Source organism: Puma concolor, chromosome B3 (assembly GCF_028749965.1).
Source record: "Puma concolor isolate L17-30 chromosome B3, mPumCon1.1.hap2, whole genome shotgun sequence".
NCBI classification, from domain to species: Eukaryota; Metazoa; Chordata; class Mammalia; order Carnivora; family Felidae; genus Puma; species Puma concolor.
In genome coordinates, this window is record NC_141672.1 from 120,773,451 (window position 1) to 120,800,009 (window position 26,559).

The following is a 26,559-nucleotide window of genomic DNA, read 5'->3' on the forward strand; positions in this document are numbered from 1 at the left end:
GGAATAGTTAGATGCAATATTGAACAGAAACAGTTCAGGGGCACCTGGGTGGGTCAGTTGAGCTTCGGACTCTGGCTCAGGTCATGATCTCACAGTTCCTGGGTTCCAGCGACACATCAGGCTCTGTGCTGACAACTCAGAGCCTGGAGCCTGCTTCAGATTCTGACTCCCTCTCTCTCTGCCCCTCCTCCCCCCTCAAAAATAAATAAAAACGTTTTTTTTTTAATGAACAGAAACAGTTCACAGGTACAGTTTTAACTACTGAACTGTATTTTAGTAATTTAATTAGTGAACTGTATTTCAGTAATTTAATTACTGAATTTTAAGTACTGAACAACAAAGACATACTCCATCTTTAATCAACAGGAATTATAAAGTCCTTTGGCAGCTCCCAATCACAAGCCAGTGAGAGCAGAAGGAGCAGCGCTCAGCCTGTCTGCCTCTGCCAGACAAAGCACTTTGCTGACACTTGCTGTAGTGAGGACCATGTAGTGTGTCCTGTGTAGACAGAGGGAAACTGAGAGATCATTATAGATCACCTCTAGAAGGAGAAACTGAAGCTTGGATAAGAATGGACAATTAACTGGTCACGGTACCTGAAAACGTAGGTGCGAATGAGAACTAATGGCTGTTCTCCAAACATCGTAAATTAAACCACCTACCAAGGTTAGCCAGAGATTATTATTAATCTGACTAACAGTAACGGCTATTTCTTTGAGGACGCTCCTAAATGTACTCAAGGTTAAACTGGAAAACGCACGCAAGAACGTCCTACAAGAATCAGCACGGACACAACCGGGCAGGAGCTAGAATTCGAACTCTCGCGACAGCGGCCGGAACCTCTCCGATGAGCAAAGCGGTGGGACCGTGAACTCTCGCGAGAGCAGGAACAACCTCACGGAAGGGCGTCGTTGTGGAAGTTAGAGCAGTATGTTCCGGCCCGCGCCGTCTTGGAGCCAACTGGACCCACAGCAGGAGCGCGACGTTCGCGAGCTCATTCGCCATGTGGCTGGCCTTCAGGATGAGGCGGACCCCAACTTCCAGCTCGCCCTGCACTTTGCCTGGTCCAACTTCAGGTGTGGGGTGCGGCTCCGGGGCCGAGGCTGGGAACAGGAATGGGTCAAGGGGTATCCGGGCGCGCGGCCGGGTTTCCGACCGTCGTGCGCCTGCCTCTCCAGCAGCTTGGTGCTCTAATGTCCTTTGGATCCCTGTCGCGTGTGACAAACGCATAATGAAACAGTGGATTTTGGGTTGTTATGGGTCGGCCTTACCCTTAGAAGCGTACTTTTGGAGAAGGGGTTTGTGTCTCTCATGTTCCTTCTTCCACTCACTGCGCTTAGCGCGGTGCACTGCGCAGCAAACATTTTTTGAATGAGTAGGTAAATGAAGTTTTAGAGCAAAATAATGGTCAAACCCTACTTAACACTGTATTCTTACTCCCTACCCCTTATTGAGCCTCTCCAGATCTCTCTTACCTTGGTCTTGTGTTTTTTTTTTCTCTTTTCGAAACGCACAGCATAGTACACTGGATAACTTGTATGTTTACTGTTTGTCTCCTCCACCCCTCCTTCCAGCTAAAATGTAAGTTCCATGAGGGTAGGGATAATGGTTTGTTTTGTTCATTTCTTATCCCAACACTTGGAATAGTTCCTGGCACATAGTACACTAAGCCACCATATAATACAATTTCTAATACAGTGTCTCATGTAATTTCTTGAGATTTATGAAGTCAGAGCTCCTATTTTTATTTATGGAAGATGTAAATTAGACAGTACTGTTATGATCATTACCTATAATAGAATTATTACTAAAAGAATGTCCATCCATGTTAATATTTGCCTATTTAATTTCAATAGAAATGGTTTTTCAGTTTCAGTATTCTTGATCATCAACCTTAATCATGCATACAGTGCCTACTTGGTTTATAATGAGAACAGACAATGAGTCTAAAAGCCTGCCAAGTTTCTGAAATAATGAGTTCAGTTCTTAAGTGTAACCTATAAATATAACAATGTCTGAATAGGTCATATAAGACAGAAATTTAAGTGCTGTACCCCAAATAATTTCTCTATTAGTTAATATGTCAATGGCAGTAGGTAGCTGGACATCATTTTAGACTTCAGAGAGACATTAGAAGTTACTGTCTCACATTGAGAAACTAAGTGATAAAGGGATGTTCTCTATTCAGCCATTTACTGGAATAGAATTAGATATATATTTTTAGTGGTGTAAATTATTTCTTTTAAATACAGATTGTTGTCTTTGATACTAAAAATTAGAAAGTGAGTTGAATGAGCTATATGATGCTTTAATCCATGAGAAAAATGAACAATACATGTTTGCTTTTTTAAAAGTTTGTTTATTTTTGAGAAAGAGAAAAAGAATGAGTGGGGGAGGGGCAGCGAGGGGATGGGGGGGGGTGGTAACAGAGGATCTGAAGTGGCCTCTGGACTGACAGCAGAGAGCCCCATGCAGGGCTCAAACTCATGAACCGTGAGATGGAAGTCAGATACTTAACTGACTGAGCCACCCAGGTGTCCCATATTTGCTTTTTTTTTTTTTCTTTTTTAAATTGTGGCCATGTTCTAGGCCCTAGAAATTCAGAGATGAGTGAAATATACCCTCTATCCTAAAGGAAGACAGGTCTACATATGATATAGAATTGGAATTTTTAATCTGAGAGCCTGTAGAATTCAGGTGTTAAGAACTTGGACAAGAAAAAATTACACTAACCTCTAACTAAAAACTGGCATTTCCTCAAATTACAAATAAAAGCAACAAGCAATAACAATTTACCTAGGACTGTGTCACAGGTAGAAATCACATAGTTCACATCATAAAGTTGTGGCAGATATTTTCAAATATTTTTTGCTGTTGCTTTACTGATAATTGTGGATCCATTGCTAGATCTCGTTATTTAATGCTTTAATAAATGTCTCTTATTATATCACAAACTTTAAAAGGTACTTCACAACCATATTTCAGTAGGCTTGGGTTTTTTTGTATTTCATCTCACTGGCACCTGGGTGGCTGAGTTGGTTAAGCATCTGACTTTGGCTCAGGCCATGATCTTGCAGTTTGTGAGTTCAAGCCCCGTGTCAGGCTCTGTGCTGACAGCTCAGGGCCTGGAGCCTGCTTCAAATTCTGTCTCTCCCCCCACTCCCCGCCCCTCCCCCTCTTGTGCTGTCTCTCTCTCTCTCTCTCTCTCTCTCTCAAGAATAAACAAACATTAAAAAAATTTTTTTAAACATTACTTTGAGAAGTAATGTTTCATAAATTCATAAAGCCTAAGCTTCACTGGGCTTCACTATGGCATTAAAAGATTAGGAACCCCTGCTATAGAATGTGCTATACTGACTTAGATACAAGGCATTATGGGAAGATGAAGGAATCAGAGGACAAAGGAGGCTAAGGATGACCTGTGCTTGAGGAGTTTCTGAGATGCAGTGGCTGTTTGCCTGGATGGTAGAGGTGATACAGGGAGAGAGGTGCACTCCTGGAAATATATTGCCGAATATAGGGTGACTATGGGGATATAGAGGGCTCTTGAGACTGGTCTACTTAGCTATATGACAAGGTTCACCTAAAAATTACATTTTCTCTTTTAGATTTCATCATTTCTTGGATGTTAACAGCCACAAAGTAGAAAAAACAATAGAAGGGTAAGTTAGTTTCATATATATGTACATATTAAAAAATATATGCATTTTCTTATAAATCTTTCTATTAATGTAAGTTTATAACTATCAGTTTACTTTTAAATATATTTTAGAATTTATGAAAAATTCATCATTCATTCTGATCTCAGCAAAGCTGCTAGTTGGAAGAGATTAACTGAGGAATTTCTAAATGCATCTCTTCTGAGCATAAAGGAAATAAAGGTATGCATTATATTGTGAGATCTCTTTTATATTTTGCCATTTCTAATCTGTTATCATCAACTTGTTTCTGTTACTATTTAAACATTTATTTTACAATTATGATTGGAGCAGAGTCTTCTGGAAATTGACTTAAGCATTGTCATCAAACCCAGTGTGCCTCAGGCTTGTGATCCAGGAAAAAGCATGTTCTTGTGTAATCATCTTCTTAGCCCAACCTACTGTGGAGATTGAGATCAGAGATTGGCACAAATAATAACACTGTCTGGCTGTCTTAAAATTTTAAATGGCTTTTCAGCACTTGGTAATAATAACTACCTATGTAATGCCTACTAGATGCCAGGTGCTGTCCTCAGCACATTCACATTCAATTGTGGGTTCCTAAGATCACCCTTAGACTTGGTGATTCACTGGAAGGATTCACAAAACTTTAAAAACGCTGTTATCCTCACTGGTAACAGTTTATTACAGTAAGAGAATACAGATTTAAACTGAGCAAAGAAAAAAGATACATAGGATAAAGTCCAGAAGAAACCAAGAATAAGCTTCTAGGTATGCCTTCCCATAAGAGTTGTATGAGGATGCACTTAATTCTCCCAGTGATAATGTATGACAGCACATGCAAAGTGTTGCAAATGAAGGAAGCCCATCTGAGCCTTGGTGTCTAGCATTTTTGTTGGGGGTCAGTCACGTGGATGTGCAATGCACATGTGGCTGACCTTAGTTCCTCAGTCTCCAGCCTCCCCCAGACTTCAAACCAAGGACCTCAAGCATAAGAAAATACATTCACAGGGGCGCCCCGGGTGGCTCAGACAGTTGAGCATCCATCTTCGGCTCAGGTCATGATCTCACAGCTCATGAGTTCGAGCCCCACATCAGGCTCTGTGCTGACAGCTCAGACCCTGGAGCCTGTTTCAGATTCTGTGTCTCCCTCTCTTTCTGTCCCACTCATGCTCTCAGGAGCTAGTCAAGGGCGAGTTGTCCTGAGACCTTTGAGATACTCAGAGTTTGGGCAACTCAGGCTTCCTGAGTAAACCCTTTATTATGCACATACATTAACTCATCTTCACAATAATTTCTGTGAGATATTCTGTAATTGTTAGGTTTTACCTTTGTCTACACTGTGGGAAGTGGTAAGGAAGAGAGCTTTCTTCTTTGTAAGGAAGAGAGCTTTAAAAAATTTTTGAAACTATCGGTTTAAGGAAAGGCTATAAAAGTATTTCTGGAAAAAATTGCTGCAGTGCTCTGAATCCATGCCCTGAGAGTTAGGAACACTTGTGTGTAGGGAAATACAAATCAAAACCACAATGAGATACCACCTTACACCTGTCAGAATGGCTAACATTAACAACTCAGGCAACAACAGATGATGGCAAGGATGCAGAGAAAGAGGATCTCTTTTGCGTTGTTGGGGGGAATGCAAGCTGGTGCAGCCACTCTGGAAAACAGTATGGAGGTTCCTCAAAAAACTAAACATATAACTACCCTGCAACCCAGCAGTTGCACTACTAGGCATTTATCCATGGGATACAGGTGTGCTGTTTTGAAGGGACACATGCACCCCCATGTTTATAGCAGCACTATCAACAATAGCCAAAGTATGGAAAGAGCCCAAATGCCCATCAATGGATGAATGGATAAAGATGTGGTATATATATACAATGGAGTATTACTCAGCAATCAAAAAGAATGAAATCTTGCCATTTGCAACTACATGGATGGAACTGGAGGGTATTATGCTCATTGAAATTAGCCAGCCAGAGAAAGACAAAAATCATATGACTTCACTCATGTGAGGACTTTAAGAGACAAAACAGATGAACATAAGGGAAGGGAAACAAAAATAATATAAAAACAGGGAGGGGGACAAAACAGAAAAGGCTCATAAGTATGGAGAACAAACTGAGGGTTACTGGAGGGGTTGTGGGAGGAGGGATGGGCTAAATGGGTAAGGGGCACTAAGGAATCTACTTCTGAAATCATTGTTGCACTATATGCTAACTAATTTGGATGTAAATTTTAAAAAATAAAATTTAAAAAAAAGAAAATATTTTTTAAATAATTGGCATAATTTTCCAAATAGATGTCAATGAATTAAATCCTCTGAAAATAAAAAAGGAGCAATTCCAAAAAACAAAAACAAAACAAAAAAAGGAACACTTGTGGGTATTGTGTGGAATACACTCGTGTGTATTATTTCTGCAAGGACCATTTTGAAAGAGGAGGCAGCAAATCTTTTCTTGATTTATTTATACAACTTTCTGGTTAGACTATAGAATTTAATAATTTAGACCTTATGACAGCATAGTACTAATAAAAAAAATAATGGCAAGCATTATTACAGCACTTACTGCGTGCCAGGGCCTTTAGTTCCATAAAGACCATGTTCAGTAGGTACTATTACTATACTCATTTTGGCAAGACAAATGCCTTAATCTCAGTCTCATTTGAACCAGTGAAAACTTGTGTTGTACAAAATAATTAAATAAAACAGTGAGTGTCACTTCTGATTCCTGCTTTGACCTTTTCATTGTCATATCCTGTGATTTTTCTGTATATTCCTTGAGCACAGGGGGACCACATTCCCTTTGCTTTGCTGTGGCACGTCCTATGTCCTGTACTTGAACTGCCCTTCCCCTTCTCTCCTGCCTGAGAAATCTCATCCTTTAATATTAAATCCAAGTGTTGTCTCTATTGATACTATGTATTGCAGTATGTTATTACGTTCGTTATTGTTTCTTTCATATTTCCCCCTTTCACATGTGAGTTTTACAAGTTTAGGGTTCTGTATCTGATTTATTCTCAGTCACCTGGAACAGTGTAGACAATAAATATGTGTGGAAGAAAGAAATCTGTACAATCCTATCCTCTCCCTGTCTGTCCTCGACTCTTGTGCCACCTACATCCAGAATTGGTTGCCATTTTCCCCCTTGCTGTGGCATCTTCCACACACCTGTTATAGTGTAGCAATGTTGTAGACTCTTGAGTCTATAATTAAGAGTCTCTTATGGTTTGCCTCCCTTTCTGTTTTTATCTTATTTATGCTTCCCTTCCCCTGTGCTCATCTGTTTTGTTTTTTAAATTCCACATGAGTGAAATCATTTATCTGTCTTTCTCTGACTTATTTCACTTAGCATAATACCCTCTTCTAGTTCCATCCATGTTGTTGCAGTTGACAAGATTTCATTCTTTTTGATCGCTGAGTAATAATTCCATTGTATATATATATACCACATCATCTGTATTATCTGTTGATGGATATTTGGGCTTTTTCCATAATTTGGCTATTGTAGATAGCAATGCTATAAACATTGGGGTGCATGTGCCCCTTTGAGTCAGCATTTTTGTATCCTTTTAATAAATACCTAGTAGTGCAATTGCTGGGCTGTATGGAAGTTCTATGTTTAATTGTTTGAGGCACTTCCATACTGTTTTCCAGAGTGGCTGCACCAGTTTGCATTCCTACCAGCAGTGCAAAAGCGTTCCCCTTTCTCCACATCCTCACCAACATCTGTTGTGTGTGTTGTTAATTTTAGCCATTCTGACAGGTGTGAGGTTTTGATTTGTGATTTTTTTTGATATGTGGCTTTTCATTGTGGTTTTGATTTGTATTTCCCTATGATGAGTGATGCTAGGCATCTTTTCATGTGTCTGTTAGCCATCTGGATGTCTTCTTTGGAAGTGTTTATTCATGTCTTCTGCCCATTTCTTCACAGGATTGTTTTTTGGATACTGAGTTTGATAAGTTCCTTATAGATTTTGGATATTAACCCTTTATCCAGTATGTCATTTGCAAATATCTTCTCCCTTTCCGTCAGTTGCTTTTCAGCTTTGTTGATAGCTTCACTGTGCAGAAGCTTTTTATCTTCGTAAGATTCCAGTAGTTCATTTTTGCTTGTTTCCCTTGCCTACAGAGACCTGTCTAGTAAGTTGCCATAGCTGAGGGCACAGAGTTTGCTGCCTGTTTTCTCCTGTAGGATTTTGATGGTTTCCTGTCTTACATTTAGGTCTTTAATCCATTTTGCATTTATTTTTTATGTATCCCATTTATAAGTTACCCATTTACAATTGCACCAAAACCCATAAGATACCTAGGAATAAACCTAACCGAAGAGGTGAAAGATCTGTATGAAATCTGTAGAACACTTCTGAAAGAAACTGAAGAAGACTCAAAGAAATGAAAAAACATTTAATGCCCATGTATTGGAAGAACACATACTGTATTGTTAAAATGTCTATACTGCCCAACACCATTCAATGCAATTCCTGTCAAAACAATACCAGCATTCTTCACAGAGCTAGAAAAACAATTCTAAAATTTGTATGGAACCACAAAAGACCCCAAATAGCCAAAGTAATGTTGAAAAAGAAAAAAGAGAGAGAAAAGGAAATGAAAAAAATAAATAAGAAACTATGACCTTGATTCCAAAACAAAAAAAGAAGAAAGAAAAATATTAAGCCTGGCCCTGTTTCCACCGGAACTGCAGTTGTCATTTTGAAGCATTCAGTTTTCAGTATACTTGGTGCATGCAGGGTCCTGGCTGTGCTGTTCTTCTAGAGGAGAGCCTGAGCCACTGCCTTGGTTCAGAGTTAGTCTTGCCTGAGTAAATAAGCAGTTGCCAGGCACAGGGGGGGCGAGGTTTGTTGTAGGTATGGCCCGCCTCCACTGGAGGCTGCTGTGTTGCTCTCCAAAGTCATACTGTGTTGGTATGTGGGGAAAATGGCACTACCCCAATCCTTCATCACTGGACAGAGAATTGCACACCCCACACTGGTCAGGCAACCCTCACAGAACAGTGAGTGAGGGCAGTCAGCTTGCCCTGTACCACAACTCTCCTGCATCTTTTCTTTGGGAGTCCAAACTTATGCAGCTGGGATTCAAAACTTGAAGTCTTAAAGGACATGCAACCATGCTGACCCATGCCCTCCCTGGAGTAGTGCCCCTCTACTCTGTCTAAACTCTTTTGTCTCTGAAAAACAGTCCCAGGCCTGCACAGTGTGTGGAATCTATAGTGTAGCACCACTAAAAGCAGCAAAGGTTATTCTCTCTGGGTGCATCTCTGTCCCCTGCTGATTAAAGACCTTTTGCTGGCACCTGCAGGGTCTTTTGTCCTTGGGGAGGCAATGTACCCTCTTCCAAAAGTACTCTAGGAAGGAGAATGTTCTCTATCAGTATGCCCCTGAGATCCCTACACTACGCTGTGCACTCCAGCACCAGTGTCCTCCTTTTCCCCAGTAGCTCATGCCACAGCTCCACTCTGGAGTAAGTTGCACACTTCCAAAACCTCAGAGTTTAAGCTCCAAACACCATTTGCAAAAAAACCTGCTACACTCAGTACTTCTTATTCCCCGGCCCATGGTCCAGAGAGGCTTTTCTCCTGTGCAAATGAGTGCCACACTCTCTCATCTCCTCTCTTTTTCTTGCCCTTTTGTCTCTCCACAGAAAGGGTTCCCTCCCCTCCATGGCACCACTGTTTTTGTCTCACCCAGTTCACTTCATGTACCTTGCACCTGCCTCGCTGTCTCCCTCCAACAATGGAGATCGTTTTGCCACTCCACAGATTAATTTCCTAGGTGTTTCAGAGAGTGATCTGATCTCAGTACAGCTGTGTTTGAGGGACTAGGAAAGCCCAGGGTCGATTTACTTCTCCACCATCTTAATTTCCGAACTTCATACTTTTTTTTTTTTTAGTTTTATCAGTATATAACAACATACCATAAAATCTATCTACTGTGATATACATTTCACCAGTTTTAGTAAATATGTAGTTGTGTAACTACAATCCAGTTTTAGAACATTTCCATTACCCCAAAAGTTTCCCTCAAGCCCATTTGCAGTCAGTGCCTGCTCCCACCCCAACTCCAGGCAGCTGCTAATCTGTTTGCTCTATTTATAAAATTGCCTTTCTTGGATATTTCATATAAATGAGTTCACAAAGTATATAATTTTTGTGTGCTTCTTTCATGATGTTTTGAAGTTTCATCCATGTTGTAGCATGCGTTCATCTTCTATTTTAATTGCTAAATAGTATTCATTGTATGGATAAGCCACATTTTACTTATGCACCAGTGGATGACATTTGGATTGTTGCCAGTTTTTGGTTAGCATGAATAGTGAACTGCTATGAACATTCTTATAGAAGCTGTGTGTGAACATAAGTCTTCACTCTTTTTGGACACATTTCTAGGAGTGGAATTGCTGGGTTATATGGTAAGCTTAGGTTTAACCAAATTATTTCCCAAAGTGGCTATATCATTTATATTCCCCCAAGCAATGTATAAGGGTTCCAGTTTCTCCACATTCTTGCCAACACTTGTTTTTATCTATCTTTTATAGTATAAACATCATACAAAATATGTAGTAATACATTGTTATGGTTTTGATTTACATTTCCCTAATGACTAAAGGTTGAGCATTTTTATGTCTTCTGTAATGTCTGTTAAAGTTTTTTTCCGTTTTTAAATGATTGTCTTCTTACTGAGTCATCATTGTTTCTTTCCTACACAAGTTCTTCATCAGAAAAATGGTTTACAAATATTCTGGTTCCTAGCTTGTCTTGTCATTTTTTTAGTGGTGTTTTTTTGAAGTTTAAAAAGTTTTTCGTTTTGGGGCGCCTGGGTGGCTCAGTCGGTTAAGCGTCCGACTTCAGCTCAGGTCACGATCTCGCGGTGTGTGAGTTCGAGCCCCGCGTCGGGCTCTGTGCTGACTGCTCAGAGCCTGGAGCCTGTTTCAGATTCTGTGTCTCCCTCTCTCTCTCACCCTCCCCGTTCATGTTCTGTCTCTCTCTGTCTCAAAAATAAATAAATGTTAAAAAAAATTAAAAAAAAAAGTTTTTCGTTTTAATGAAGTTCATTTTATCTATTTCTTTCTTTTATAACTTGTGCTTTTGGTGTCATGTCTAAGAACTCTTTGCGTAACCCAAAGCTAAAGGCTTTTCTCCTCTGTTTTCTTCTAGCAGTTTAAGCACTTGTATTTCGATTTATAATCCCTTATGAGTTACTTGTTGTATATATTGTGAGGAAAGGATCTAAGTTAAAGGTTTTTGTTTTTTGTTTTTTGTTTTTTGTTTTTTTTACCTTCAGATATTCAATTGTCCCTTCACCATTTGTTGAAAAGACTATTCTTTACCTATTGAATTGTCTTGGCAACTTTGTCAAAAACAAATTGAACATAAATGTAAGGATTTATTTCTAGACTCTAAATTGTTTCATTAATTTATATGCCTATCCTTACACAAATACCATAATGTGTTTATTACCGTAGCTTTATAGGAGTTTCAGAATCAGGTAATATAAGTACTACAACTTTTTTCTTTTTCAAAACTGTTTTGTATATTCTAGACCCTTTGAATTTCCATGCACATTTCAGGACCAGCTAAATTTCTACAGAAAACCTTCTAGGATTTTGGCAGGGATTGCATTGAATCAGTAGATCATTTTGGGAAGTAGTGCCATCATTGGTTGAATTACATCCCCAGAAAAGATAGTCCAAGTTCTATCCAGGGAAAAATTCTTCCCTCAAGCATTCAGATTGAGTGTGGCTTTGCTGACAGCTTTATTTTAGACTTCTAGCTCCCAGAACTGAGAGAAAATAAATTCCGTTTGTTTCAAGCCATGCAGTTTGTGGTAGTTTGTTATGGCAGCCTTAAGAAACTACTACATGGTCTTATCAATACTAAGTCTTCTAATCCATGAACATGAACTCTGCATTTATTCATATCATCTTTCATTTTTCTCAGCAATTTTTTTCCATGTACAAATCCTTCATTTCTTTTATATTTATTCTAAATATTTTCTTCTATTTGATGGTGTTATGAATGGAATTGTCTTCTTAATTTCATTTGCAGTTTGCTTATTGCTAGCATATTAAAATGTTAATTCACTTTTATATTTTTTTGTGTATTTAGACTTGCTAAATTTATTCCAGTAATTGTCGTCTGGATTCCTTAGTATTTTCTATGTTAGGGTCATGTCGTCTCCAAAAACAGTTTAACTTCTTCCTTTCCAATGTGAAGTGTTTTTTGGCTTTTTGCACTGGCTGGAAGCTCCAATACAGTGATAAATAGAATGGATATCTTTGCCTTGTTCCCAGTCTTAGAGTAAAAGCTTCAGTTTTAACCCTTAATTATGATGTTAATTGTAGGTTTTTCACAGATACCCTTTATCATTTCAGAGATGTTCTTTTTTATTCTTAGTCTGTTGAGAGTTTTTATTATGATTAAGCTTTGGATATTGTCAAATTTCTTTCTGCACCTTTCAGATAATCTTATGTTTTTGGCTTTGTGTATTAACATGAGGTCTTAGCTCAGCCTACCATAACAAAATGCCACAGACTGGGTGGCTTAAAAAACAAAAAAATTATTTTCTCATGGTTCTGGAGTCTGGGAGGACTAAGAATAAGGTGCTGATTGATTTGCTCGTTATGACTCTCTTCCTGGCTCATAGATGGCCACCTTCTCCCTGTGTCCTCACATGGCAGAGAGAGCTCTCTGACATCTCTTCTTATCCCATTAGACCAGGTCTTCTTATGAACTAATTACCTCCCGAAAGCCCCATCTGCAAATATCATCACACCAGGGGTTAGAGTTTCAACATACGAATTTGAGGGGGACAAACTTTTAGTTCATAACATATGATGTGTTATATTAAATGATCTTTGGGTGTTAGTCTGATTTATTTGTGTGTGGTCTGAGAAGTACACTCATACTTAAGGCCTGGCTTATATTTTGTGTTAGTTGTCTCTCATCTCGTTGCATGAATTCGTGCTCCATCAGCCAAGAATGTATAGGTGGTTTGGGTCCACTCCAGTCTTGCTATATACAGCACAACCTGTAGTCAACCCAAGACATGAAGAGCTTAACATGCCCCTTTGTCTGTCTTGCCTCAGGATTTCCCTAATAAATCCTCAACTGTTCTGTTAGTTGGCTACTCGCCCCACAGAGGCCTACAACCACTGACTCCCCACTTCACTTGCTACTGCATTTAGCACTTTAGCTGACAGCTCTTTGATTCCAGTTAGACTTTTCCATCAACAACAGCAAAGCTGCTGTTTTTCACTTCCTGTCTATCCTGGTTAAACTACAACTGTGATAGAACTAGAAGGAGTGAAATAGCAAATATGCCACAAACTCACATAGTTCTTCCCTGAGATCATTTTCATGGATTAATTAATTCCTCTCAGCATTTGTATGCCCATAGTCCATTGAGAGCCCTGAAATGGTTGTCTGGCAATTTTGTCTAGCTTTTAGTTACTTTTAGAGGAGAGGATTTGAAGACCATGTGCCTCCAATCATGTCAGAAGTGAATCTCTAACTTCACTATCTATTATAAATAGAGATATATAGTATTCATGGGAGTTACTCAGTAAATGGCAGTTTACCATCCTCCAGGCTCTTAATGATATTTGGCAAAAGAGAATTTGGAGTTAGTTATTGTTGGAAAAATAAGCAAAGACTTTGACCTACTTTTAAAACCCCACTGGAACTATAAATTCTTAATTCTTCGTAGCTTTGAGTTTCAAAGAATGTGAAAGTAGAGTATATGTTATTCCTAAATTTGAGATTCAGGACCACCTCTGATATAATGTACAACACATTGGATTGCTTCTTTCATCATATATGTAAATGTGTTCATTGACTTTCTACAGAGTAGCGGGGACCGGGCATGTCTTCAGAAAACAGAGACTAGGGGCATGTGGCTGATGTGTAGATAGAGTTCCAACTCTTTATCTTCATCTCTTATGTAAAGAGATGGCATAAAAGAACAAGTTAACTTATATTTTTAAACTTCAGTAAAATTGGGGCACCTGGGTGGCTCAGTCGGTTAAACATCTGACTTTGGCTCAGATCATGATCTCATGGTCCATGAGTTCAAGCCCTGCACCGGGCTCTGTGCTGACAGCTCAGAGCCTGGAGCCTGTTTCATATTCTGTGTCTTCCTGTCTCTTTGACCCTCCCCTGTTCACTCTGTGTCTCTCTCTGTCCCAAAAATAAGTAAACGTTAAAAAAAAACTTTTTTTAAGTAAAATAGTTCATATCTTCTAAATGTAAGTGCCAGAGTCCCCACTCTTAGCAGTCTTCTTTTTCTTTATTACAATTAGTAATTGTGGTCAAAGCATGGTATACAGCTGGTTGATAGGCTATGTTTTGGCCATTAGTGCTAATTGCTAATTTATTGTTCAGTGATAAACTCAATTAATTGAGTTCTCTCAGGGAAAGTTCCTTTATAGATGTTACTCAGAAAATGAACAAGGAGTAGGGAAATGGCATCATTCAGGTCCTCTTCCCATGACCAAGAGCTGCTTTTGTGCATCCTTACACCACAACAGGTCAATGCTCCGATCCTTAGCAAAGTAGGGAGATCCACAGGGGTTTGATGTGTACCATTTTACTGCATACACTTCTTTCCTCTGCCACTGGTAACTTTCACCTTATTCAGGTGCACAAAAAAAAAAAAAAAAAAAAAAAATCTGATGTTAACAATTATTACTAAGTAACAGATTTATATAGTGAGAGGTATTTCTTTTTCAAGTATTTATATTTTAGACCACTTTTCTCTGTGGAATAAAAATTCTTTTCCTCGGTAAAGGAATTCAGGCCTTTCCAGGCAGGTGAAAAATTATCAGAAAAAGGGCAGCTCTTTGCAGTCTTATTAGTGATGTATTGCCTAAGCATTCCTAGGAAAGTTCAGCAAATGTTTACTGTGTCCCTGGCATCATACTAGGTGGTAGGAACACAGAATAAACAAGACATGATCATCACTGCCCAGATAGTTTAAGTTATTTAATCATAATTATAATAAACACTCTGAAGACATATATAAGGTACTACAAATGGTCCCTGACTTACAAAAAAGCAATTGGCATTCAGTGGAGATTCATATTTTGAGGGGCACCTGGGTGGCTCAGTCGGTTAAGCATCCAACTCTTGGTTTCAGCTCTGGTCATGATCTTGCAGTTTGTGAGTTCAGGCCCCACATCAGGCTCTACACTGACAGTGTGGAAGCTGCTTGGGATTCTCTCTCTCTCTCCCCCTCTCTCTGCCCTTCCCTGCCTCTCTCTTCCTCTCTCTCTCTCTCAAAATAAATAAATAAACTTTAAAAATTTTAAAGATTCAGATTTTGAACTTTTTCTTTTCCCAGGTTAGTGATGTGCAGTAGGATACTGGTGATGCTGGGCAATGGCATTGAGCCACAGCTCCCAGTCAGGTGCTCATGAGGGTAAACAACCAGTACACTTATATACACTTACTTGTTGGGTTGTATCCATACAACCATTCTGGTTTTTGCCTTCAGTTCAGTATTCAATAAATTACATGAGATATTCAGCACTTTATTATGTTAAGTAGGCTTCACATCCAGCATGGAGCCCACTGCAGGGGCCTGAACTCACGACTCCGAAATCAAGACCTGAGCCAAGATCAAGAGTCAGACACCCAACCGACTGAGCCACCCAGGCACCCCAGCACTTTATTATTAAGTAGGCTTTGTGTAAAATGATTAAGTGTTCTGAGCATGTTTAAGATAGGGTAGGCATGGGGTGTGTAACTGGCTCAGTCAGTAGAGCATGGGATCTTGATCTTGGGGTCCTGAGTTCAAGCTTCATGTTGGGTGTAGAGATAACTTAAAAAAAAAAAAGGGGGTATAGCCAATCTATGATGTTCAGTAGGTTAGGTGAATGTATTAAATGCATTTTCAACTTACAGTCTTTTCAACTTAAAATGGCTTTATTTGGATGTAACCCCATTAAGTTGTGGAAGATTTATGTAGAATATACAATAGAAAGAGCTCACCTGGTCTTTAGACATCAGAGACTTACCTTCCTTGAGTTCAACCCATCTTTTCTCTCCTTTCCAGCACAGTTTATGACTTTTAACATATTTGGGGGTATTTTTATTTTTTGGTAACTTTTTAAATACTTTTTTAAAAATAATTTGTTTTAAAAAAACTTAAAATTTGAAGAAAGTAAAGGAGATCCAGTGTACCCCTTGCTCAGGTTCACTAATCAGTATCCTTTGAACTTTCTAAAGAAAGTTCCTCAGCCTTTCTTTATCTTGACCCTGACATTTTTGAAGAACACAGGCCAGTTATTTAGTAGCATTTCCCTCAGTTTAGGTTTTTATGACAATTCCTTGTTAGCATTCAGGTAATGCATTTTTGACAGATTCTTTTTATGTACACATTTGAACTATAAAAAAGATATAGACATTAGGATTTATTTAGATATAATTCATGTTTTCTCCAACTAGGAACAATATTGGGGACACAACTGACATGGGGTTAACTTTTCTTAAACTAGTTTTGAAAGCTCTTTACAACCTCAGTGATTTATATTCTTCATTTTTTGTTTTAAAGACAGATGTGCATTATTCAATACTGTCACTTCTTCTGTGTCTGTCTGATTCTCCTTCAAACAGCAATTATGTGGAAACACCAAGAGATAAAGAAGTGGGTATGTTACCAAATGCTTTAATAGATAACAAAAGTGAAATTGGTTTTATTGTCAGGCATTGAGATTTTATAAAAAGTTGTAAAAATCTATGAAACTAAAATATTCTGTTACTTTGGATACAATTGCAATTGCAAATCCTCATTTAAAATATAAATTTAAAAAATAAATAAATAAATAAAATATAAATTTTGACTTTGTCAGTTAAACTACTTTCAATTATATAAAGAGAAAAATCACTTTTGAAGATGAAGTTAAAATTTAAAATGTATTAGAATATCAATTTATTGAGTATTTTGATATTTTTGAACTTTTGTTCTCTGAGTGTATTTTATTTGAGTTTTGTTAGACTTTTTTCCTATAGCTTTGGGAGTTTTTTCCCCCACATATTTTTTATAAAACTAATGAGTTTCTTCTGTTACATTATAGAAAAGAAAGATGATTTTGACTGGGGAAAATACTTGATGGAAGGTGAAGAAATTGCCCTTGGTCCGAATGTAGACACACCAGTAAGTAGCAATAGTTTAGCTATTGTAAATACAAATATATGCCAAGTGATATATTATTTTTATGGTTCCTTCCACCCTAGAGCAACTTAACTAAAACAGGAATACTCTTCATTAAATTAGAGTAGTTTATTATTAAAGATTTATTAAGATTTTGCACTGAATTAATAGTACTAGAAAGTTGAATGGAATGAATGTAAGTATCCCTTAAGGAGCTGTGACTCTAGGGGCGCCTGGGTGGCTCACTTGGTTGAGCGTCCGACTTCGGCTCAAGTCATTATCTCACAGTTCTTGGGTTTGAGCCCCACATCAGGCTCTGTGCTGACTGCTTGCTCAGAGCCTGGAGCCTGCTTCAGATTCTGTGTCTCCTTCTCTCTCTGCCTCTCCCCCGCTGACACTTTGTCTCACTCTGTTTCTCAAAAATAAATAAATGTAATAAAAAAAAGAAGCTGTGACTCTTGGGGGCTTCGCCACCAAAAATAATTCCATGCTATAATAGTAACTTTCAAGACATTTAGAAAAAAGTGTCATTTGGTTTAGTTTTGCTTTTCTTCTGAAATTTTCTTAATCTTATCATCTAGACAGCTCTAGTCACTACACACTCTAAGGGTAGGTGTATTTCCCTTTTTAATCAGAACTGGTCTGAAGAAAGTGAAGACGAAGATGATCAACAGCCCTTAAGTAGAGAAGACTCTGGGATTCAAGTGGACAGGACACCATTAGAAGAACAAGATCAAAACAGAAAATTGGGGCCTCGTGTCAGCTGGAAAGGTACCATGTGTTCTCAGATGCTGGCATCATTTTCTCATACAAGAATTCTCTGGAAGGACAGGCAATCTTTGGGGATCAGTTCTGTGTGATTTAAGATATTGGTAAGCTCTGCCGTCCTCATAAATGTTTTTAAACCATTAGTAGATCTTTCTTCTATAGTGTCTAAGAAGTGGCACTACAAAATTAATGTTGAAAAGGGATTTAGAGTGAAATTCTGTTCCATTTTTATTGTTCTGAGAACTTAGATAGTCCTAAATGTTTGTTTTTTTATTAGAGAAGGGTTGACTTTGCTAGTTAGTAACTAAATAAAAGGAGAAAAGATCTATACAATTTAATTTTAAATTGGAATGTCTGCTTTTTGAGTTTTAGTGAGGAACTATGAATTGGTAGAATCTAGAAAGAAGTGGAAGCAACCTCAGAGTTGTATTACTTCTCTAGTTGTATTACTTCTTCTCATTACTTCTCATTTTGTAGGTAAGGAAAACAAAGTCCTGGTTACATTGTTTTTTTTGTGGTCATGTAACTGTGAAACTAACCCCTTCACTAACCATGAAGCTTGGGATATGTAACCAGACTCTGTTCACTGTACTTGAACCTTGCCACATGGACAAAGAAGTTAAAGCTGATTTGGCATCCTAATGATTTTCTGGCTTAATTTTTCTTTTTAACTTGTGTATTAGACCTTTATCAGAGCATATCATCATCCCTAGTCCATGGAGGAACTATCATCTCTTCTGCTATTTCTGATTCTCACTTCCCTTTCCCTTTTTCTGCTAGCCAAGTTGTAGGCACTGTTCTAATGTATTTGATACCTGTGTTATCACATATGTTGGGTTCCTATAAAACATATTCTGTTGATTGGTATATTGTTTTGAAATTATGTACTGGTATTATCCCATGTGCAAAGCTTTGTTCTATTCCTCTTTTCATTTATCTCTAATTTAAATCTGTCCATGTCACTCTTGAACCTCTCTTCTGTCGCTCCTAACTGCTCCATAGATTTCTGCAGTTTGCAATACCACATTTCTATTATCACTTCCCTGTGGACTGTCTTGAGCTGCCTTTGCCCCCTCTACCTAGTGCCATGTGCATTATGGACCTGGCCCCCACAATCTCCTCCCTGCTTGATAAGATCCACCTCTCTGGTTTGGGGTACTTTTGTTTCCATTTGCATTTGACTGCTTGGGATAAGTACTTGTGGCTCCTCAGCTCCTTCAGTTTTTTTTTTGCTTGTTTGTTTTATCCATGTTAGTTAACATATACTGTAGTAATAATTTCAGGAGTAGAATTTAGTGTTCCATCAATTACATACAACAGCCAGTGTGCATCTCAAGTGCCCTCCCTAATGTGCATTACCCATTTAGCCCATCCCCCCCCCACCTGCTGCCCCTGCAGCAACCTTCAGTGTGTCCTTTGTATTTTAAGAGTGTCTTATGCTTTGTCTCCCTCTGTTTTTATCTTATTTTTGCTTAGCATAATACACTCTGGTTCCATCCATGTTGTTGCAAATGGCAGATTTAATTCTTTTTTTTTTTTTTTTTTAAGTAGTCATAAAACTTTAATTCTCTTCATACATACTATTAAATGCATACATACAATAAAACTGCCAGTTATAAGAAGAAATATTTACAAAAATACACTTGTTACAGTATGGAATTTAAAACATGCCTATTTTCCCAAAATCAGACAAAAAAAAAAGTGAAAAGAACAAGAGTATATGGTTTTATGGTGGTTAAAATTAAATTCAGGGGAAAAAATGAGCTTTGTATCTTATTAGGAGTACATTTCAAGCAGATGATAAATACTTATATAAAAATCACTCATATTAAGTCACTAAGAATACCTAAAAATACTCTCCAAATCAAAAATTTTATAGATACAATATTTTTAGTAATATAATAAAAATAGAACCTTATAATACATTTAAAAGACTTTTTCTTGAAGACATTTTTGGTTGAAAAGAAAGCAAAGCTTAAAAATACAATTTTTTAAAATAAAAGTATGATATTCAAACAAATAAAAGGAATATAAGGAAAGTGATCAGACTATATTTACAGGCAAATTTTTTTTAAGTTTTTGTTTTAAACATAAAAGAATGAATATAGTTTCAAAAAGCTAGCAACAAATCTTAAAAAATAAAAAAGATTAAAGATTGAAAGCAAAATAAACGAGCTTTAAAAAGAGAAATAATACTTTATTTTTATTTATTTTATTTTTTAAGTGTTTATTTATTTTTTATTTATTTATTTATTTTTTTTATTTATATATGAAATTTATTGTCAAATTGGTTTCCATACAACACCCAGTGCTCATCCCAAAAGGTGCCCTCCTCAGTACCCATCACCCACCCTCTCCTCCCTCCCACCCCCCATCAACCCTTAGTTTGTTTTCAGTTCTCAACAGTCTCTTATGCTTTGGCTCTCTCCCACTCTAACCTCTTTTTTTTTTTTTTTTTTTGTTCCCCTCCCCCATGGGTTTCTCTTAAGTTTCTCAGGATCCACATAAGAGTGAAACCATATGGTATCTGTCTTTCTCTGTATGGCTTATTTCACTTAGCATCACACTCTCCAGTTCCATCCATGTTGCTACAAAAGGCCATATTTCATTTTTTCTCATTGCCACGTAGTACTCCATTGTGTATATAAACCACAATTTCTTTATCCATTCATCAGTTGATGGACATTTAGGCTCTTTCCATAATTTGGCTATTGTTGAGAGTGCTGCTATGAACATTGGGGTACAAGTGCCCCTATGCATCAGTACTCCTGTGTCCCTTGGATAAATTCCTAGCAGTGCTATTGCTGGGTCATAGGGTAGGTCTATTTTTAATTTTCTGAGGAACCTCCACACTGCTTTCCAGAGCGGCTGCACCAATTTGCATTCCCACCAACAGTGCAAGAGGGTTCCCGTTTCTCCACATCCTCTCCAGCATCTATAGTCTCCTGATTTGTTCATTTTGGCCACTCTGACTGGCGTGAGGTGATACCTGAGTGTGGTTTTGATTTGTATTTCCCTGATGAGGAGCGATGCTGAACATCTTTTCATGTGCCTGTTGGCCATCCGGATGTCTTCTTTAGAGAAGTGTCTATTCATGTTTTCTGCCCATTTCTTCACTGGGTTATTTGCTTTTCGGGTGTGGAGTTTGGTGAGCTCTTTATAGATTTTGGATACTAGCCCTTTGTCCGATATGTCATTTGCAAATATCTTTTCCCATTCCGTTGGTTGCCTTTTCGTTTTGTTGGTTGTTTCCTTTGCTGTGCAGAAGCTTTTTATCTTCATAAGGTCCCAGTAATTCACTTTTGCTTTTAATTCCCTTGCCTTTGGGGATGTGTCGAGTAAGAGATTGCTACGGCTGAGGTCAGAGAGGTCTTTTCCTGCTTTCTCCTCTAAGGTTTTGATGGTTTCCTGTCTCACATTCAGGTCCTTTATCCATTTTGAGTTTATTTTTGTGAATGGTGTGAGAAAGTGGTCTAGTTTCAACCTTCTGCATGTTGCTGTCCAGTTCTCCCAGCACCATTTGTTAAAGAGACTGTCTTTTTTCCATTGGATGTTCTTTCCTGCTTTGTCAAAGATGAGTTGGCCATACGTTTGTGGGTCTAGTTCTGGGGTTTCTATTCTATTCCATTGGTCTATGTGTCTGTTTTTGTGCCACAGATTTAATTCTTTTTGATTGCTGAGTAATTGTGTGTGCGCATGTGTGTACACACACACATGCGTGCACACACACACACATACACACACACATCTTCTGTATCCATTCATCAGTCAATGGACATTTGGATTCTTTCCCTAATTTGGCTGTTGTCAGTAGTGCAGCTATAAACATTGGGGTACATGTGCCCCTTCAGATCAGCATTTTTGTATCCTTTGGATAAATTCCTTGTAGTGCAAATTACTGCGTAGGTCTATTTTTAATTTTTTGAGAAAACTCCATACTGTTTTCCAGAGTGACTGCACCAGTTTACATTCCCAACAGCAATGCAAAAAAAAAAAAAAAAAAAAAATCCCCTTTCTGTGCATCCTTGCCAACATCTGTTGTTTCCTGAGTTGTTAATTTTAGCCATTCTGACAGGTGTGAGGTGATATGTCATTGTGGTTTTGGTTTGTATTTCCCTGATGATGAGTGACGTAGAGCATCTTTTCATGTGTCTGTTAGCTTTGTGGATGACTTTTTTAGAAAAGTGTCTATTCATGTTTTGCCCATTTCTTAAATGGATTATTTGTTTTTTTGGGTGTTGAGTTTGATAAAAGCTAGAACAATTCTAAAATTTGTATGGAACCAGAAAAGACCTTGAATAGCCAAAGTAATGTTGAAATAGAAAAACAAAACTGGAGGCATCACAATTCTGGACTACAAGCTGTATTACAAAGCTGTAATCATCAAGACGGTATGCTACTGGCACAAAAACAGGCACACTGACCAGTGGAACAGAATATAGAACCCAGAAATGGACTCACAAAGGTATGGCCAACTAATGTTTGACAAAGCAGGAAAGAATATCCAGTAGCAAAAAAAAAGACAGTCTCTTCAGCAAATGGGGTTGGAAAGCCTGGACAGTGACATGCAGAAGAATGAACCTGGACCACTTTCTTGCACCATACACAAAAATGAACTCGAAATGTAAGGCAGGAAGCCATCAAATTCTGCTAGAGAAAACAGGCAACAATCTCTTTGACTTCAGCCGCAGCAACTTCTTACTTGACATGTCTCTGGAGGCAAGGGAAACAAAAGCAAAAATGAACTATTGGGACCTCATCAAGATAAAAACATCCTTGGGTCGCCTGGGTGACTCAGTTAAGAATCCGACTTCAGCTCAGATCATGATCTCACAGTTCATGGATGTGAGCCCCACGTCGGGCCCAGTGCTAACCACATTATGAACAATTTACAGGTCTGAGTACAACAAAATAGAAAAAAAGAATCAGATTCTGTTTGAAGTATCCCATGAAAAACATTAACTAGACAACAACTGCAATGTTAAATCTAGGAATTAGTATCTAGACATACAAAGGACTCTGAAGGGTGCGGTTGGGAAGGAAAGACATGAAACCCAAAAGAAAACAAGAGGGATATCAGTGGCCACTTCACAGAGGGGGCAAGACTGAAGGAGCTTTTTATCTTTTTTTTTTTATGTTTATTTATTTTTGAGAGAGAGAAAGAGAGGTGCAGTGTGTGATCGGAGGAAGAGCAGAGAGAGAGGGAGACACAGAATCCAAAACAGGCTCTAGGCTCTGAACTATCAGCACACAACCTGATGTGGGGCTCAAACCCACAAGCCATGAGGTCATACCCTGAGCTGAAGTCGGATGCTTATCAGACTATAAGCCACCCAGCCACCCCTTCCATAAGCATTTTAGAAGCAGTAGCAGTTCTTTTTAAAAATCCAGCTGGAGGGGCGCCTGGGTGGCGCAGTCGGTTAAGCGTCCGACTTCAGCCAGGTCACGATCTCGCGGTCCGCGAGTTCGAGCCCCGCGTCAGGCTCTGGGCGGATGGCTCAGAGCCTGGAGCCTGTTTCCGATTCTGTGTCTCCCTCTCTCTCTCTGCCCCTCCCCCGTTCATGCTCTGTCTCTCTCTGTCCCAAAAATAAATAAAAACGTTGAAAAAAAAAATTTTAAATAAATAAATAAATAAATAAAAATCCAGCTGGAGGGGCACCTGGGTAGCTCAGTCGGTTAAGCGTCCGACTTTGGCTCAGGTCATGATCTCACAGTTCATGAGTTCAAGCCCTGTGTTGGGCTCTGTGCTGACAGCTCAGAGCTGGAGCCTACTTTGAATTCTGTGTCTCCCTCTCTCTCTGCTCCCCTGCACATTCTCTCTCTCTCTCTCTCTCTCTCTCCCCTTCAAAAATAAATAAAAACCATTTTAAAAAATTACAAAAAAAAATCCAGCTGGAATTTTTATTGGGATTGCATTGAATTTATATTTTTAGCTTGGAGAGATTTAATATCTTTACTTTGAAAATACCTACATTCTAATTTTTTGTCCGACGATTTGGAAATTCTCTTTATAAAGATTATCAGTATTAATTTTTACATGTGTTAATCATTTTTGCTGTGAATGATGTCTTTTTTGTTTTATCACTGGTGTATGGGAACACTGTTGGTTTTTGTAAATTGTTCTTATATCCAGCATTTGGTGAACTTACGTATTAGTTGTAATAGTTTGTTGACTCCATTGGGTTTTTCTTTCTTTTTTTCTTTCTTTTTTTTTTTTTTTTTTTGAGACTGAAGCGTTTAGGAAAGATGAAGTTTTGGGTTTTTTTAATGTTCTTCAGAGAGAGAGAGAGAGAGCGTGAGTGGGAGAGGGAGACACAGAATCTGAAGCAGGCTCCAGGCTCCGAGCTGTCAGCACAGAGCCTAACTTGTGGCTCAAACTCACAGATGGGGAAATCATGACCTGAGCTGAAGTCAGAGGCTTAACCGACTGAGCCACTGAGGCGCCCCAGGAAAGCTGAAGTTTTAAAGGTGTTCCCAGAATTTTAAAAAATTCTGTTTTCCCCAGCTCCCAAATTGTAACTGAATATTGGACAGATTAATTGATGGTAATTTTATAGTATTTGGAATTGGGAATTATAAGGTTTTTCATCATGGGCACAAGTGAAAGGCACATGCTCTTTTTAGAACTGTGATGTTTCAAATGTGCATTTAACTAAATTCATTGAGCTCTTGCTATTCATCATATATTGTCAGACTAAAAATACAAAAAAAACAAGAAATATTATTCCTTCATATGAAGAACTCACAGTATAGTGTGGGAAACTATATTGTTAACAGATAAACTGTGATTCAGTGTGATAACTGCTATAAATAAAGTGTAATGCTTTAGAGAACCTAAAAGATGGAACAACTTTGAGAGAGGCAGGAAAGGTTCATACAGTCAGAACAATTTAGAATTTATATTTGTGGTCTTGAAAATAGTTATTTCCAAAACTATTATGCAAAAGGAGCCATGTGGGGAAACTGTTTAAAAATACTGATTATAGGAGAGGAGCCAAGATGGCAGAACAGCATGGAAGCTTTTTGTGTGTCTCGCGTCCATAAAATAACAGCCAGACCAACGCTAAATCATCCTACACACCTAGAAAACCAATTGGAAGATTAACACAACAATTTGCACAACCTGAACCACAGAATTCAGCAGGTATGTAACACGAAGAGCTGAACTTGAGGAGCAAGAAGCCCTGAAAGGTAGGGAACCCCTTTTGCGGGTGGAGAGAGGACAGAGACTGGGGAGAGGGGGAGCATACAGGAAAATCACCCCTCCCCAAAAGCAGCTGGAGAGAAAGTGGAAAATTGGAAATGGCCGCAGGGCTAAACTAAAAAGGGAGAAAGGAGAGGGTTTAAATTCCATTAGGACTGTAAACAAGGGGAGCGCAAAGGCTGCAACTCCACAGCTTGATACCTGACAGTGCTCTGGTGGGAAAGGTGAATCCCCAGGAACAGAGTGGGGTCCGGGAGGTTCTTGGGCTACACGGGGAAAGCGGTTTGACTGCTGGAAGGACATTTGGTAGAGACTGTTGAAGCCACCTGGTCCCAGCAGACCCCGGAAGGCAGACACATTCACTGGTGCTGGGACAAGGTTGTTGAGGGTGAAGCCTAGTGTCAGATGTGTGTTGTGATTTTCCATGGTCCCTGAAACACTGAGGCTACACTGTCTCGCCATTTTTTGGAGGGGCAGGATGGCAGCTGGCTGCAGTCTCGGGTCACCGTCAATAGCAGGATCCAGCGGGCCATAGCTCATTCGGCCATCGCTTGGTGAGACCCTCCCACAGAGGGGCGGAGCGGGTCAAAGCCACAGTCCTTTGGAAGTAAGGGACCCAGAGAAAACAACCACATCTGAGACAAAACTTGGGAGAGAGGTACTCCCCAGGGCCTGGTCACAGAGAGTGGAAAAGTGGGGAGTGGATGAGAGCTGAAGACGGATAACTGGTGCATGATGCTGATCTGGGAGAACAGACTAGGTGGCACCATTTTTCACCGCTCCCGCGCATGCGCACTGATGAGCATTACAACAATCCACCCCAGTAGGCTACCAGCACCATCTAGTGGAGAGCGGATCTGTTGCACTGAGCCCCACCCAACTGGGCCAATTTTGCTCTTCAGGAACACAAACCTCACTGCCAGCTTAATCTATGGACTATAAAGAGCTACTTTGACCTACCTCTAGAGGAAAACAAAGCAATTTCAGTCCTACTTCAATCTGTTAGCAGGTTCATCTACTCAATTTTTCTCTCTCTCTTTTTCCTTTTTCTCTTTTACAATTCTTTTCTTTTTCTTGAATACAGAAAGAGAAAAAACTCATTTTTATTTTCAATTTTCATTAAAAATATCTTTAATTTTTATTACTGTATTTTTTACTTTTGTGTAAATTTTCTCAAATTATACTTGTATCATTTTATTTTAGTCTACTTCAGTGTACTCACCTTTTCAAATTTTCAAACAATTTCCTTTTTTTAATTTCTTTTTTTTCTTTTAAAAATATTTTTATTTAATTGTTACTACTATATTTTTTGCTTTTATGTAAATTTTTTCAAATTCTATCTTCCTCCCATCATTTGATTTCAGTGTACTATAGTGTATTCACTTTTTCAAATTTTCAAACGATTTCTTTTTTTTTGCCTTTTCCTTTTTTCTTTTTTATCTTTTTTCCTTTTCTTTTTTCTTAAATACATAAAATGAAAAAATTTGTATTTCTTTTTAATTTTTATTAAAAATATTTTTCTATACTTTTTTCTACCATTCTCTATTTTCTACTATTCTCTATACTATTCTCTACTTTTGTGTATTCTAGTCTACTTTAGTGTATTCATTTTTTCAAATTCCCAAACGATTTCCTTTTTTTTCCTTTCCTCCCCCCCTTTTTTATTTGTTTTGGTTTTTTTTGTTTGTTTCTCTAATCTGTCAAACCACTTTCTACACCCAGACCAAAACACACCTAGAATCTAGCATCATCTATTAC

At 38.5% G+C, this 26,559-nt stretch overlaps 1 protein-coding gene across 9 annotated transcripts in view; it reads left to right on the forward strand.

Annotated features, from left to right (window-relative positions):
* The first annotated feature begins 868 nt into the window (after nt 1–868).
* Nucleotides 869–26,559, forward strand: part of TUBGCP5 (tubulin gamma complex component 5) — a 67,831-nt gene continuing 42,140 nt past the window's right edge. For 6 of the 9 annotated variants that reach the window (XM_086711308.1, XM_086711309.1, XM_086711310.1 and 3 more), the window contains exons 1-6: nt 870–1,076; nt 3,609–3,662; nt 3,773–3,881; nt 16,230–16,326; nt 16,753–16,832; nt 17,465–17,600. In XM_086711308.1, coding sequence (XP_086567434.1) covers nt 931–1,076; nt 3,609–3,662; nt 3,773–3,881; nt 16,230–16,326; nt 16,753–16,832; nt 17,465–17,600 — 622 coding nt within the window. In that variant the 5' untranslated portion in view covers nt 870–930. Of the gene's footprint in view, nt 1,077–3,608; nt 3,663–3,772; nt 3,882–16,229; nt 16,327–16,752; nt 16,833–17,464; nt 17,601–26,559 lie in introns of all 9 variants that reach the window. The other 3 variants (XR_015252816.1, XR_015252817.1, XM_086711311.1) reach the window with 1 other exon arrangement.